This window comes from Anopheles funestus, chromosome 3RL, assembly GCF_943734845.2.
Source record: "Anopheles funestus chromosome 3RL, idAnoFuneDA-416_04, whole genome shotgun sequence".
NCBI classification, from domain to species: Eukaryota; Metazoa; Arthropoda; class Insecta; order Diptera; family Culicidae; genus Anopheles; species Anopheles funestus.
In genome coordinates this window covers 45,707,517-45,721,033 of record NC_064599.1, presented here as the reverse complement: position 1 = coordinate 45,721,033, position 13,517 = coordinate 45,707,517, and the positions used below count along the sequence as shown (strand labels likewise).

General features: G+C 40.9%; 3 protein-coding genes across 3 annotated transcripts; 1 reads left to right on the top strand and 2 right to left on the bottom strand.

Annotated features, from left to right (window-relative positions):
- The first annotated feature begins 1,037 nt into the window (after positions 1-1,037).
- Positions 1,038-10,130, top strand: LOC125771063 (sialin). The gene is made up of 7 exons (XM_049441259.1): positions 1,038-1,520; positions 3,380-3,939; positions 6,049-6,257; positions 6,382-6,618; positions 7,304-7,732; positions 7,812-7,968; positions 9,030-10,130. Exons 2-7 carry the CDS (start codon positions 3,903-3,905, stop codon positions 9,422-9,424), a joined length of 1,464 nt encoding a protein of 487 aa, XP_049297216.1. The 5' UTR covers positions 1,038-1,520; positions 3,380-3,902; the 3' UTR covers positions 9,425-10,130.
- On the bottom strand, positions 3,962-5,761 carry LOC125771064 (uncharacterized). Its single transcript, XM_049441260.1, has one exon. It carries the CDS (start codon positions 4,617-4,619, stop codon positions 4,065-4,067), a length of 555 nt encoding a protein of 184 aa, XP_049297217.1. The 5' UTR covers positions 4,620-5,761; the 3' UTR covers positions 3,962-4,064.
- A 68-nt stretch (positions 10,131-10,198) lies between the features above and the next one.
- Positions 10,199-13,095, bottom strand: LOC125769453 (uncharacterized; the record flags this gene model as incomplete). Its single annotated transcript, XM_049438186.1, has 4 exons — positions 10,199-10,909; positions 11,014-12,530; positions 12,596-12,829; positions 12,889-13,095. Coding segments are annotated over 4 exons (2,052 nt in total), but the record flags the coding sequence as incomplete, so codon positions are not given.
- Between the last annotated feature and the right edge of the window lie 422 nt (positions 13,096-13,517).

Sequence of the window (13,517 nt, the reverse complement as noted above, 5' to 3'; positions counted from 1 at the left end):
CTCCCACTAATCCAAACGTATTTCAATTTGATTAAAAATGGGTTCTATTGTATGCTGATTGTTGCGAGTTATGCTTTTCTATGGCAGGAATGGCTATGGCTAATCAGATTTCATGTATCTCTTGTTGGTTTGTATCAACTAAACACAGTTCGACAAGCTTTTCGTGTATTAGACCAAAGCACAACATATTCTACAGTATCGTACCAAATAATGGTTTACATTTCCAATGACTATCGAACAAAACTAATCTTATCAACTATTAAATGTATATTTTGTTCATCAGTGTACCACTTTGCACATTCTGTTTTGCGATGTTTATTTGAAATTTGAAAATAGTCAACTTGTTTTTTATTGCTTTAAAAGCGACCGGACGGTATTTCCATAAAAACCCCCGACTAAAACCCCGAATAAACTCAATTTAATTTTCTATTGTAGTTCTTGTTTACCCGTGATTTTTGCATACTAATATGGACATATTTATGTGTAATATATAAGAACTCAGCAAATGTTTAAGGAAAATAAATCGCTTTAAATGCGTTGTGATTCGATGATTTCAACATTCCTTAAACAAAATATACCTATAATCTGTCCCCGATGAAAGCAAATCAGTTTAATGATCTACAGTTTGAAATGAAAAGATTATGATTATGATACTTATCAATTTAGAGCATTTCTAGTGTTTGGAGATGATTTAAAAATTTCAAAATATAATCCTTCATGCATCGTTTGGCAGCGCTACGAAGATAAAAAATAGCTTTCAAATTTACTATGAAACAATGCTCTTGACGAGAACTTCGTATGGACGATGTATTCATTGTTAACACTATTTGCAAACAAACATATTCCTACCATGCACGCGATCATGGAAAATACGCTCTCCATGAATGCGCTGAAGGCAACATTTATTCAATTATTATACTTAATACCCATACTCATTCACAAGTCATAAAAATTATCGAAATAGTTGCAACCTGCCGGTGTCTGTTATCTTCAAATAGCACATTTCAATGTCGAAATAAACAAACTCTGCATAAGATTCGTTTGATCTCCATGCGTAGGACTTGTGTGCAACTCAAAAATCGCCATTCACGCTGTACGATCCGCCGATGTCCTATGTGTGCATGACATCTTTGCGGGCCCGCTTGGAGCCAGTTTTGCGAAGAAAAACATCAGCCCGCTCATGGCGATATCGGTTAGCAGATTCAGTGGCACTGCGACAGCAACCAGTGAAGATCGCACACACGAGAAAGCTTTTTCGCCAATATAACTGTCTGGTGGGAAATTTTCTCTATCAGTCTGTCTGTGATCAGCATCGCACATTGTACGACCATCGCGGGTGTTACTGCTAGTTGCGGAGTTGATCGAGTGTGTTGAAAATCAGTGCGCGTGGCACAAAGTGTTTCACAGCATCAAAGTTTTTAATCGGTCTTATTTTTATCTCATGAAAGATAAAATATTCGCTGTAAGGTGTGAAGATAACTGTGCAAGTGGACAGTATAGAAATTATCCGGTGCTTTGAGGTAAATTGTGATGCGTTTTACATTTAGTATGTGATTATACAAGCTTTTGTACGAACTGTGAAAACATTGATGAAAACATTGTTTGAACAGTGGTGTTTTTAAAAAGTTTCCGTTGTTGTAGTTTACCGCGTGTACTTTACTTATTGTTGTTGTCGTCGTAAATTATCTAACACGTATTTACCATGGAATCACGATCGACATAATAGTTCGTTTTTCATCAAGATGGAAAACACAAAAGCTGGGAAAGTACTCTATGACCTGTTTGCAGCTATTATAAGCTTATCACGACTACGGCTATAATCATCAGCTGCTACCGATATACTCATCTTCCTGATTCAATGGCATTGAAGATATTGCTAACGTGTAATTTATAAATGCCGATAATTTAATTAGCAACACGCATTTTGTGCTTCCGGCACAAAATACAGGCAATGAGGTGCATTAGTTCATGTCTAAAAACAAGTCATCATCTAATACAAATAGTGTCTTAAAACAACTAGACCGAGATCGCAATTTCCTCATATAAAAACAAACTATTGCTGAATCTCCATAAACAAGAGCAACCAGTGTGCATACAACAGTTAAATGGAAAGCACATGATCTTCCCGATCTTGTAACTAGCCTGTGTAGTGTTTTATTTTTATGGATCATGTTGCTGTTTTAACGACATGAGGAATTCCATCTTTAGTTTGATTTGACCTGCATACAGTCAGATGGGTTTACTGTCATTTTGTCCTTAACATGTGTCTTTAGCTGATTATGTACGGTTCTGTACTCAATGTTATCTTATTAATATCTATCTTTTACAACCGCATCGTTACTTGTTTATTCAGCTTTATGTAAATGTCTAGCTTGATACGAGCTACCTATATAACTCGAACCATTTCTTATTGCTACTTCGTCAACAGTACAATCGTTGTTGTTGGCTTTATTAAAATAAAGCCAGCACGCAATTCGGATAAAAAATGTGGTGGGTTGTTTCTGAAATGTTTCTTTAAACACTTTTCTTCATTTCCTTTATCAGTTTGTTCATAGTTACATATCATAATAAGAAAACTTGATATTTTAAATGTGTTACCATTTCTATCTTTTCTTTTACTTATGTTATACTAAAGCTTCATGTTCTACCTGCAATGTTTTGTAAAATACATAAGAACACTAAAAACAATGTTTTTTTTTCACCACACTGAGTACAGTTCGCCTGGTTCGCAGTACAATACACTGCATTGCCCTAAAGTAATTGACACACACGAATTAGCACTCGTTATCATACGATTGTCGCGTCGGGGACAAGCTCATCCAAATGATCTACTCTGTAAAGACACAGTTACACACAGTTACATGACAGAAATGTTTTTACCTAAATGGCAAGGTTATATTGTAGAGATGCGTTGCGCCTCCGGGTTACAGCTACCGCCTCTGCTTCTAATGACATTTTTTCGCTCTTCTGCTAGCTTCCTGTTTTACCTGTCCGCTTATCTACCTTGCTACGGATGACCTCGGATATAGGGTCGCTACCTGTCGATTACATTCAGCCACGTGAATGCACTAATGCTATGTTTATTGATCGCACAGTGACGATCTTGAAAATTTGCCTTCGCCGTATGATCCTTAAAGCATGTATCCGTTAGTCGGTAGCGAGCAGGTTGACTCATATCATATTTCCAAATGTAACAGACAGTTACTGAACTTACCGTTTGCCTTCCTCCTGATAAAGTGATGAACTTGTGATCGAAAAGCAAGACCTATTAGCATACCTTAAGGAAAACAACATTCATCAAATGCGTATAATCTGAAACCGCTAGGTGCTAACTATTGCTAATATTTCTATATCCTGTGTTTTTTTCTCTCTTTTTTAGAAATCTCGACGCCACTGCACGCCGCCTCAACACGGTACAGTGCATCAGCCATGTGCTTTGCAATGCGACAACCCACCAGCATCTACGGAGTTTGAACATCGAGTGATCGAGGCACTTGACCTCAACCAACGAAACTGCCGATAAACAGTGCAGAGCCATGAACAGCTGCTGCTGAACCTGTAGCAATATACGGTTGCACGATCGTATAATATCAATTCTAAGCGCGTTTGAACGGAACGGTTCGCAAAATAAAATAAAACGCGGCAAGTGAAGGTGAATCTTCCGTCATTTCATGGTTGTGAGTGGCGTTGCCCGGTAGTGAAGCAGCTTAATTCAAGCGTGACACGTTCGGGACATCGGGACAGCAAATTTTAGTTCCTGAACTGTGTTACAACTTTACTGCAAAACTAATGACATCGTAACATCGACATCGATCGATAATTTCAATCATATGCTGTGATAAACTGTGCAAAATAGTTTCAGTGGATAGTTGATAGCAAAAGGTGTTAACGAAGCTGCAACAATGTACGGACCACTTGTGCATTTCATCAAAGCGATAGGTAAGTTACATAAATTGTGCTCCTATGTTCTAAGGATTTGTTTGCTCCAATATTTGATGAAAAGTGACAAAATAAACTTTCAACCAGTATTTATTTCGATAAATTATATTCCCTGTCATACCATTTCAACCTCTATTCATTTCGGTTTTTTGAGCTAACACTTCCGCGTTTTGCACTACCAAGGGATCGCGAGTGTACGAACTGGCCGGGTACCATACCGAGAGGATGGGTTTGAAATATGTGTTACGATGTTCAGTTACGCCGGACACAGAATCACGCACTAGGTTTGATTGGGTCGTTTTCTCTTCTTGAGCAACGGTAGGAAATGTTGTTGGGACATCGGTAACAGTTGAATCTTCCACGTTGGTGTCCTTAACAGGTACAGGCAAATTGGATGCTTCCACCAGAAACCCGTCCACATCGTTGGCCGTGTAGTTCACCCTTTGCGTTACATTGTTGGCATCGATGTAGTGATAGGCTCCGAATACCGTACCGTTTGCGTTCTTCACTTCAACTTTTGCCGATGATCCAGCATTGTAACCATAGGCATACTGTCGGCAATCCTGTCCAAACACAAGATACTGGCTGCCTACCTCGGACAAACTTGGTAAATCGCACGGACCGGGTGCCGTATATACTACCGCGACGAAAGCAAGGAGAGTGGCCCAAATTAGATGCATGTTGGTCTGTTTCAACTAGTGAACTGATGCGGTCGTATGCTAGATACGCATAATTTATACTACAGCTTAAGAATTACATTGTATCCAAATCTATCACCATTTTCGTTCATTTGTTTCAATAACGAATCATTGCTCTACCGTTTGTCGACGAACATTCGAACCACAGCGAGTAACAGATGATCGTTGTTAGTGATTAACATACGGGGTCAGTCAACTATGTAACAAGAAAATATGGCAGAACAAAGAGTGCTCAGTGTCGCTTGTTCGTCAGGGAACTAACATTTGTTGTAAAATAATTGTGTTAAATCGTAATTATGGTTATCTCAGTTGTTCGTTGATTGTTGTTCAACTTGTTCACCAATCTAATAGTTTCTTTTAGATTTTTCTTTGTATACAGCATTCAATTTAGTTTAATAAGATTATGCTTGATATTTTTCATTTAATAGAACTTCACCTATTAAGCAAATGTGTTTACCGATCAACTTAAACTTTGAATACCCGATCGTTAAAAACAGAAATGTGTCAATCCACACATTCGTTAACCGTCGTTCAGCGACTGCTAAACTCATCGGCAAGTTCCCAACATCAGCTTCTGCATACATCGATAAATAACTATTAGCCACCAATTCAACCTCCGTATTACTTCAACTTAAGCAATCAAATTGATAGCACACCGATGGCCGTAAACTTGTCATCGCTAGGTAATGATCGCTTAAACAAGCTGACGCAACAAAGAATCTCTTATGGAGACCGTCATGAATGTACACCTGGCTGCAATATCCTGTGCGGCTACATGTTTACCTGATGATACGCACGGTACAACTTGAAGAATCTTATACCAATGATTTTAGTTGGGTAGTTGCGTAGTAAACAAGATTTTAAGATGTATGCTCGTAGTGTTCTACTAAACAACTTAGCTTGCATTTTTTACACAAACAAAATACCAATTCCAAACTATTGAATCATCTGCTCGTGCGTTTCCTCGACATCTATTTTCTATATCGAACAACATCGTGTGAAACAAATAGTCGTGATGTGAAAACGCGCATGCAAAACCATATTTGCAAACACTTTTGTTTCTTACCCGTGCTCGGAAATTTATATCATTAGCACGTGTTGTTGTCTCACTAATTTACACCATCAACCACAGACTGTGGAACAACTGTGACCGCAGCGAAACTTTCAAACACATAAAAACGATACAACGAATAGTAAACGGCATCTACACATGTCACCTGGTCACCGGCATAACGTAACAAAATAGCTATGAATGGCACAACGGCACGATTAGCGTCCGGTGCAAAATTCGATCATAATTCACTAACAGCAAAAATGATACCAATTCCTGTACCACCGCCTCTGCTGCTGTTGCTGCTGCTGCTGCTGCTGCCATCTCATCACGGCTTTCCTTTCCCTTTCTACTTCACAGATCGCATACCAACCCGATTCAATGTGTCCATTATGCTGTTTATGGCGTGCTTGATCAGCTATATGCTACGAGTGAACATATCCGTCAACATATTGGCCATGGTGCAGCCGATTCAAAGTAGCGCCAAACAATCGGTACCCGATCCTCATAGCAACGTAACTGACGAAACGATCAATCAAACAATGATAGGACATTCAAAGATCCCAGATGTAGGTGATGTCGATCAATGCGATCCGATTGCGGTAGCGATCATTGTTATTGTGCATTTGTATGCGTGCGTCTGTATTTATATTTTTCCCCCAACCGTATCCGTTGCTTTCTCCATTATTTCAGTATGGTCCACGGTATAACTGGAGCTCACACGATCAAAGCATCATTTTAGGCGCCTATTTCTACGGTTATCTGATATCTTCGTTGCCGGCCGGTATTTTTGCGGAACGTTTCGGTGGACGTAACATGGTTGGACTGTCGTTGGCATTTAGCGCACTCCTCACCGCGCTGACACCGCTAGCCGCCGACAATGGCATGTGGGCCACTATTGCCAATCGCGTGGCACTAGGAATTTTAGGTGTAAGTAGCCCTCCGGTTGTCACCCGGTTCGCAGTTTCAACTTTGTTTGCAAGGGAACAATATGCATACGTGTGATTTTTTAAATTTCTGTTCAAATTGTATCTTGTAAAATTTGTACCTTTTTAAATCATTTAATAACTGTTAAAATTCGTAAACTATGAGCATACATAAGTGAAAGTATACACTACGAGGCATATGCATGATTACTGTATAAAACCATTGAATTATCACTGTTTTTGTTGGTTTTTTTATTTTATTTATTTTAAAAATATCTTATTTTACACAATAGAAATATATTTTTCACAAGGTATGCCAATTGTTGCATGTTTGTCAATTGATTAAAAGAGCAACTAAAATATCTGCCAGTTCCTCTAGCGGCTCTGCTGTAACTGCAATTATACACAAGTTTTAAGCGCTAATTTATCCTTTTTTTATTCATGCTGGTGAAAGGAAAACAAATTGGTTTAAAATGGTTTTACAAGCATTTTACCTATAGCCTCGAGAGTTTAACGTTTACAAAGGAATGCTCCAATGCGCTGAGAGTAATTATTCCACACAATTCGTATATTGTTGTCCATTTTCTAATGCATTGATGTATTATTTCCATTTGAACAAGTGTCTACTAGTAAAGCACATACATATTTATCTAATTAATGTTTCCGTTACATATTGCTACATTCACCAGGGTTTTCTGTATCCAGCCTTACACAATCTCATCTCCAAATGGGCGCCACCAGACGAGAAGGGAAAGTTCGTATCGGCGCTGATGGGTGGAACATTTGGCACGGTCATAACTTGGCCGCTGGTTGGCGTTCTAATCGAAACCCTCGGTTGGTCGTTTGCGTTCTATATTCCTGCGGCCATTTCGGCCATTGTAGCAGTACTGTGGTACATTATCGTAGCCGATAGTCCAGCAACACATCCTCGCATTAAATCGGAAGAAAAGGATTACATTGAAAAGTCGCTAGGCGATACAGTCTCCAAGTCGAAGCTACTACCACCAATTAAATCGCTCGCCAAATCGCCACCATTCCTGTCCCTGCTAGTGTTACATTTCGGCAATCTGTGGGGCTTATACTTTTTGATAACAGCTGCACCCAAGTTTATGAGCGAGGTATGTACCGCATGCATCAACGAAACGTTTTTTTTTCCTCTATATTTCTAAACCCTTAACCCTTTTCCATGCTTTACAGGTTCTTGGTTTTAAGCTAGCTAAGGCTGGATTCCTATCAGCATTGCCATACCTGGCCCGCTCAATTTCCGCATTTTTGTTCGGAACGATAGGTGATTTGCTTCGAAAGAGATCAATTATGAGCGTCACGGCAATACGCAAATCATTTTGCATATTTTGTAAGTATTTTTAACCCGGCTGTCAGGTTTCTATCCCATACACACGCTGTCACTACCACTACATTGGTCTCTTGATAACGATTGGAATCATAAAACTCAGCATTATAGTAAAATATTCGCTCCGGCCTTTTGCTCATGGGACACAAATTTTCAAACGCATTAGATCACACATGGCTCATTTCCATTACAAAAAAACACCCCACCGGCAAGATATATGCCAAGTGTGATATTAAGACAGAAATAAACCGCTGAAGCTTATCATCCACTGCTGTGCTTTCTGGTAGCCGATATCAATATTATACGAGGTGAAGCACCTTCTGAACCAGTTCAGGTATAAGTGGTTTATCCAGAAAAAACTCCCGCAAACTTGGGATTGGACGCAAGTTCAAGTTTTTTTAAATTTTTATTTTTTTACCCACGTTACAACGGGCCAGGCCTTTAGTTATGCGCAGGTTCAAGTTTTAGCACACATTTAGGTTGCTTCGCACACTTGTGCTTAGTGACATCATATGGTGCGAGTTAAAATGAACAAAAGGATGTGAACAGGCCCTCCATGTTGCTGCTCACCAAGAATTTTAATATAAAAAAAAAACAGAATATACGAAATCCATTTTAATAAATTGGGAAAAGGCTAAAGGTTCCGTCACATTCGTGTGATACATATATCGTGTAAGCATAACAAGCTCACATTTGCGTTTGTTTCAAATCAGGTACAGCGCGACATGGAACGCCTTTCAGTTGATAACCAATGGCTATGCGAAACAGTCAAACAAATACACGTGTGCACATGTACAGATATCGTTACGGAATAGTAAAATCAGCGACCACTCATCTTTCTACCGCTGGCATAAATAATTGATGCCAATTTTCGCAGGAAATTGCCAACATAAACATATCGGGCTGCGTCGTGTACAGCTTTGACGACCTATAAATAGCCACATATTTACTACAACTCGGTTGATCGATCGATCAGCCATGACGAACACTATGCCTGCATATCAACACACTTAGCTGAATGTTTCTAACTGACTGGGCAACTACTGATTCCATTTTAATTGCAGCTCACATAATACCCGGCCTGTTTCTCGTCGGGCTGATCTACATCGGCTTTGATCCGTACGTTTGTGTCGCCATTATTACGCTCTCGCTCGGTTTCAACGGTGCATCCACGATGACCAATCTCCAAAACTCCCAGGACCTGGCGCCAAACTTTGCCGGGACGCTGTACGGCATCATTAACTTCGTCGGTACGTCTAGCGGTTTCATCTCACCCATCCTGGTAGCGCACTTTACCGAGCAACAGAGCACCATGGATGAATGGCAATATATCTTCATGATTGGTGCCGCCGCTTACATCGTACCAGCGCTCATATTCGTCGTCTTTGGATCAGGCCAGGTACAGAAGTGGAACGAACCGAAGCAAGCGCAAACGACAACCGGTCACGAGCACACCTAATCCAACATTGAATCCAACATGGTCCGGAAGCGACCGTTCCTGAACGACACTTTTCCTTTCCCTCCCGGTTATGCTACCCTTTCCTTTGAATCTCAGGACAAACACTACGGTTGATGATCATACGAGCTTTACCCAGAGACGGTGGTGTAACACTACCGCGCAGATAGAAAGAAAAAGTATTATTCGCATTGCCACGGTAAACCGTGCTCTTGCTGTACATTTAGCTTTATGTCTTATATTAGATTCGTTTTATATGCGTCCAAACAAATCCTACACGTCTTGGTCATACGCAATCTGTAATATTGTTTCTTTTGTCTGACGGGCGAACGTATGGCGAAGGAGCGTGGAAATTAGATTTGTATCAAACGATATTCTAGTATCATGTGCATTAGGCCGTTCCGTGAAAGATAAATTTTATCTGTAAAACTTCGCATTTTTGCCGTCGTTTACGAATGGAGTAGTTAAACTCGAGCAGCATCGGTATTTTCGCTTTTCTGTATATATCAATACCGAAGGTAAAGGTTCAGCCAAGCGAAAACGCTTTACTATTGAATAACACAGAACCTAAGTCATTCTATGACACTGTTGTATTAAATCGTACAAATTTTGCTCATGTAGTGCGGTGTTTATGATAAATGGAAGAATTGGCTACAAGGGAGAACGTTATTTATGTTTAATAAAAAGTTTTCTGGTGAAGCATACGGAATTCATATGTTATTGTTTATCATCGAAATGAGTGCATAACGATTGTAGAATAAATGTACATATAGGACAACACATGAAACCGTTTAAGATGTTGTTAAAAATAGCAACATCTATGCTTTAGTAAATAGGCACTTACTGGATAATTAGTACCCGAAACTATGATAAATAGTAGTTTCCCAGCGTATCGCAAACATTTTTATATAAAGATGTTTTCTACCATTTAAAATAAAATGTCCAAATATCATTGTGCTCATGAGTGCTCATTTCTTATGCTTTGCTTTCGTTTGCAACTTGCTAACTTTATGCCGAATGACCCGAGCACGTTTCAAACTTTTTCCGTAACGACATTTGATAGCTACGTGATCAACATCGCACTGTTGATGTTGGGTTTTTTTTTATTTTTTGGGCTTTTTCAGTTTTACATTCTCTGATAAAGCTCACATTGTGTGCTCTATCGTCATTTATCTAGTCATACCAACAGCTGGTACAAAACACTCGTAACATTTGCTTAATTTTTACGAAATTTTTATTATCTCTAATTATCTTTAAATTTATCTCGCCGATGCTCACCTAAACAGACCGACACAATCACTGGATTGTCTAGGCGACATGCAAGCTTTTCTCACGGCCCAAAAGCTCATCGTTGTTAGCAGCTAGCAGACTTCATGTGGATGTGTTGCTTGCAACTATTTGAAAGATCCTTCGGGGACACACTTTTTGCTTGCCTCGCTAAAGATATAACCATGAGCACAGCTAAACTTATTTTCATCACTCATGGGCCTGCAAAATGGGATACACCAAACAGTAGCAGATTAGCGCGTAAAGTACTGTGAAATCGCATGTAGCGCGTATGGTAGAACGCTACCATGAAAACGAATACTTACAAGCCCCGTTTACAGAGATAGTACGATCGTCGATCGTGAGGATCATGAAGGATGCCATCGTGAGGACAAAGTTTTACCTCAAACGGTGTAAAGTGAACAATCGGTGAGCCAGCAACAGCTTGTGCTTGTATTTGTACACCAGGGCCAGACGATACAAACGAGTGCTCCGAGTACAAGTGACCCTGTGCACCCACGGGTGCAGGTGTTGTGCAAGGGCAGGGCAATGAATGTCCTGCCACATTTGGAACATCCGCACTGCTCGTTGCTACAACCTTAACACACTGTTGGCATCCATGGCAACATGTTGGAGGCTTTAATGTTGGTGGAGCCATCGTAAAGAAGTGAATCACAGGCGGTGCCATAGTGGTAGTCGTAGTTGTTGTCGCAGGTGTTGCTGCATGTCCCGTAGCAAAAATTTTAATGCCTGGGTATTTACAAGGACATATGCTGGACGTATGCTGTTCGGCATGCGACACGAAAGACGGCAGAGATGCGCAATGGGGACACGGCTTTGATGTGCTGCATCCCTTGCAGGAAGTACCCGATGTGTACACTACCGGATGGTTTCGCGGCTGTTCTGAGAACAGTTGACAGGTATGTGAGTTTTGTGACTGCACTGCTTCCGAAAACAGTTGCACTGTTGAGGGTAACGCTACGGGATCTTTAACCACCATCGAAGCCTCGGTGTTGGTGAGCACCATGTCGGCACCCGGTCCAAGCTCTATTTCTTCGTACGCAAAGTTAAAACCATCTTGGTACTCGTCCGACCCTGATTCAGCATCGTAAAACATTCTTTCCACGGAACTGTATCCGTTTGAAGAGATCGGTTCACTTATCTGTACCGGTGATGATGATTCCTTCGCGTTGAAACTTAGCGAGCTTGACTTATGCTGCTGCTGTTGTGTTACGAATTGTGTTCCGGAGTGAATTTTCGAAACATCCGGTAAAAATGCTTTGTTGTTCGGTTGCTTGTCCTCTACATAAACAGCAAGTGGCTGATTGCTGTTGACCTCACTGTAGTGCCGATAGTCCAGCTGTGATGGAGGTGTCAAGGATGGTGAATCATAGTGATATATCTGCGAGTCCGTAATCACTGATGGTGGAAGATATTGCGATTGTAACGCTGCCACTACTATTGCCGTAAGAGGATACTGTCCATCACCACAGATGTTGATCGGATCGTCTTCATCGTAGTAGAACACTGCCAACCCTGCAAGTCCCTGTTGCACTACGAAGCCTACCTTTTCTTTGATTGATTTTTCGTTTTCGTATGAATACCACGAGAGATCGCGGAATGCGTAAGGGCTCTTCGCATTGCTGTCCCAAATCTCTAGCGATCCACTGTACAGCTTCCGACAGATCTTGTAGTACGGACGAATCTTGAGCTGCAGGGCTGGTGTGCCTACGCGATATTCGTTCTGAATGTACAGCTTGTACGTTAGGGTCATTGTCTGAATAACGATAACGATCTTTTTACAGCTCAATCCTGCCATTTTCCATCGATCTACGTGGTAGTCCTGAAATATGATCGAAACAACGGTATTGGCCATTGATAGCTACTCGCCCAGCATTTCATACTTACGATGCTATTGGATGACCCCGGACTGGAAGAGTACAATGGTGCCATGATGGAAGTTTTTCGTAGCTTGCGATAATCGTTCGTACACAAAATAACAAAATCAGCAAACTTTTCCAGCTTTTCCACCGGGTAGTTCACCTCGATAACAGAGGGTCGGCTAGGGACGGTTACTGTGAACACCAACCCATTACGGTCGCAAGCACACCGAATATCCCGTAGAAGCCTTATGTACTGATCCTGTAGAACAAACTCATGAACATCGTTGTGGAAACCAACGCTATAAAATACTCTCATACCCGTTCTTGAGGTGCCGGATATAACCAGGCCAAATCAACTCCATGGAATCCGTGAGCTAGTGTAAACTCGATCAAATTGTTCACAAACGCTCCTCGGCGCTTCTCGTCACACGTTAGGAAAGCGAACAGCTCAGACGGTACGACGGATCCACCGAACGATGCAATGATCTTCAGACCGGATTTCTTCTTGGAGACACCTTTCAGAAAGGAAAAGAGTATTATTTACCTTTTCTCAACGCGGCACTGCACACAATATAGCATTGGCATTCCGAACTCACTGCAGTCGTTGAAAAATGGAAGAGGCACTCCATCGGGACTGATCAAAATGTCTGTCACAATCAAATAACCACACTTAACATGATCAACTTTCGTCATGCAAAAGTTGCAACTTTTCACAGTAAGAAATAAACCGGGTGTTGTATGGGCACCCTCTACGTGGCTTCCACCGAAAACCAACCAGGCAGCACTAAGCACCATGCACAGTATTGGGAACGGGAACGGAGAATATCTCCTGGCACCCATCGTGTTATATATGTTTGTACACTTCCACCTGGTTTTCTATTGCACTGCCTAATGACTGCGTACTGCGTACTAGCCAGAAGCTCCGTATAGGGCAACCATTCGGCTCC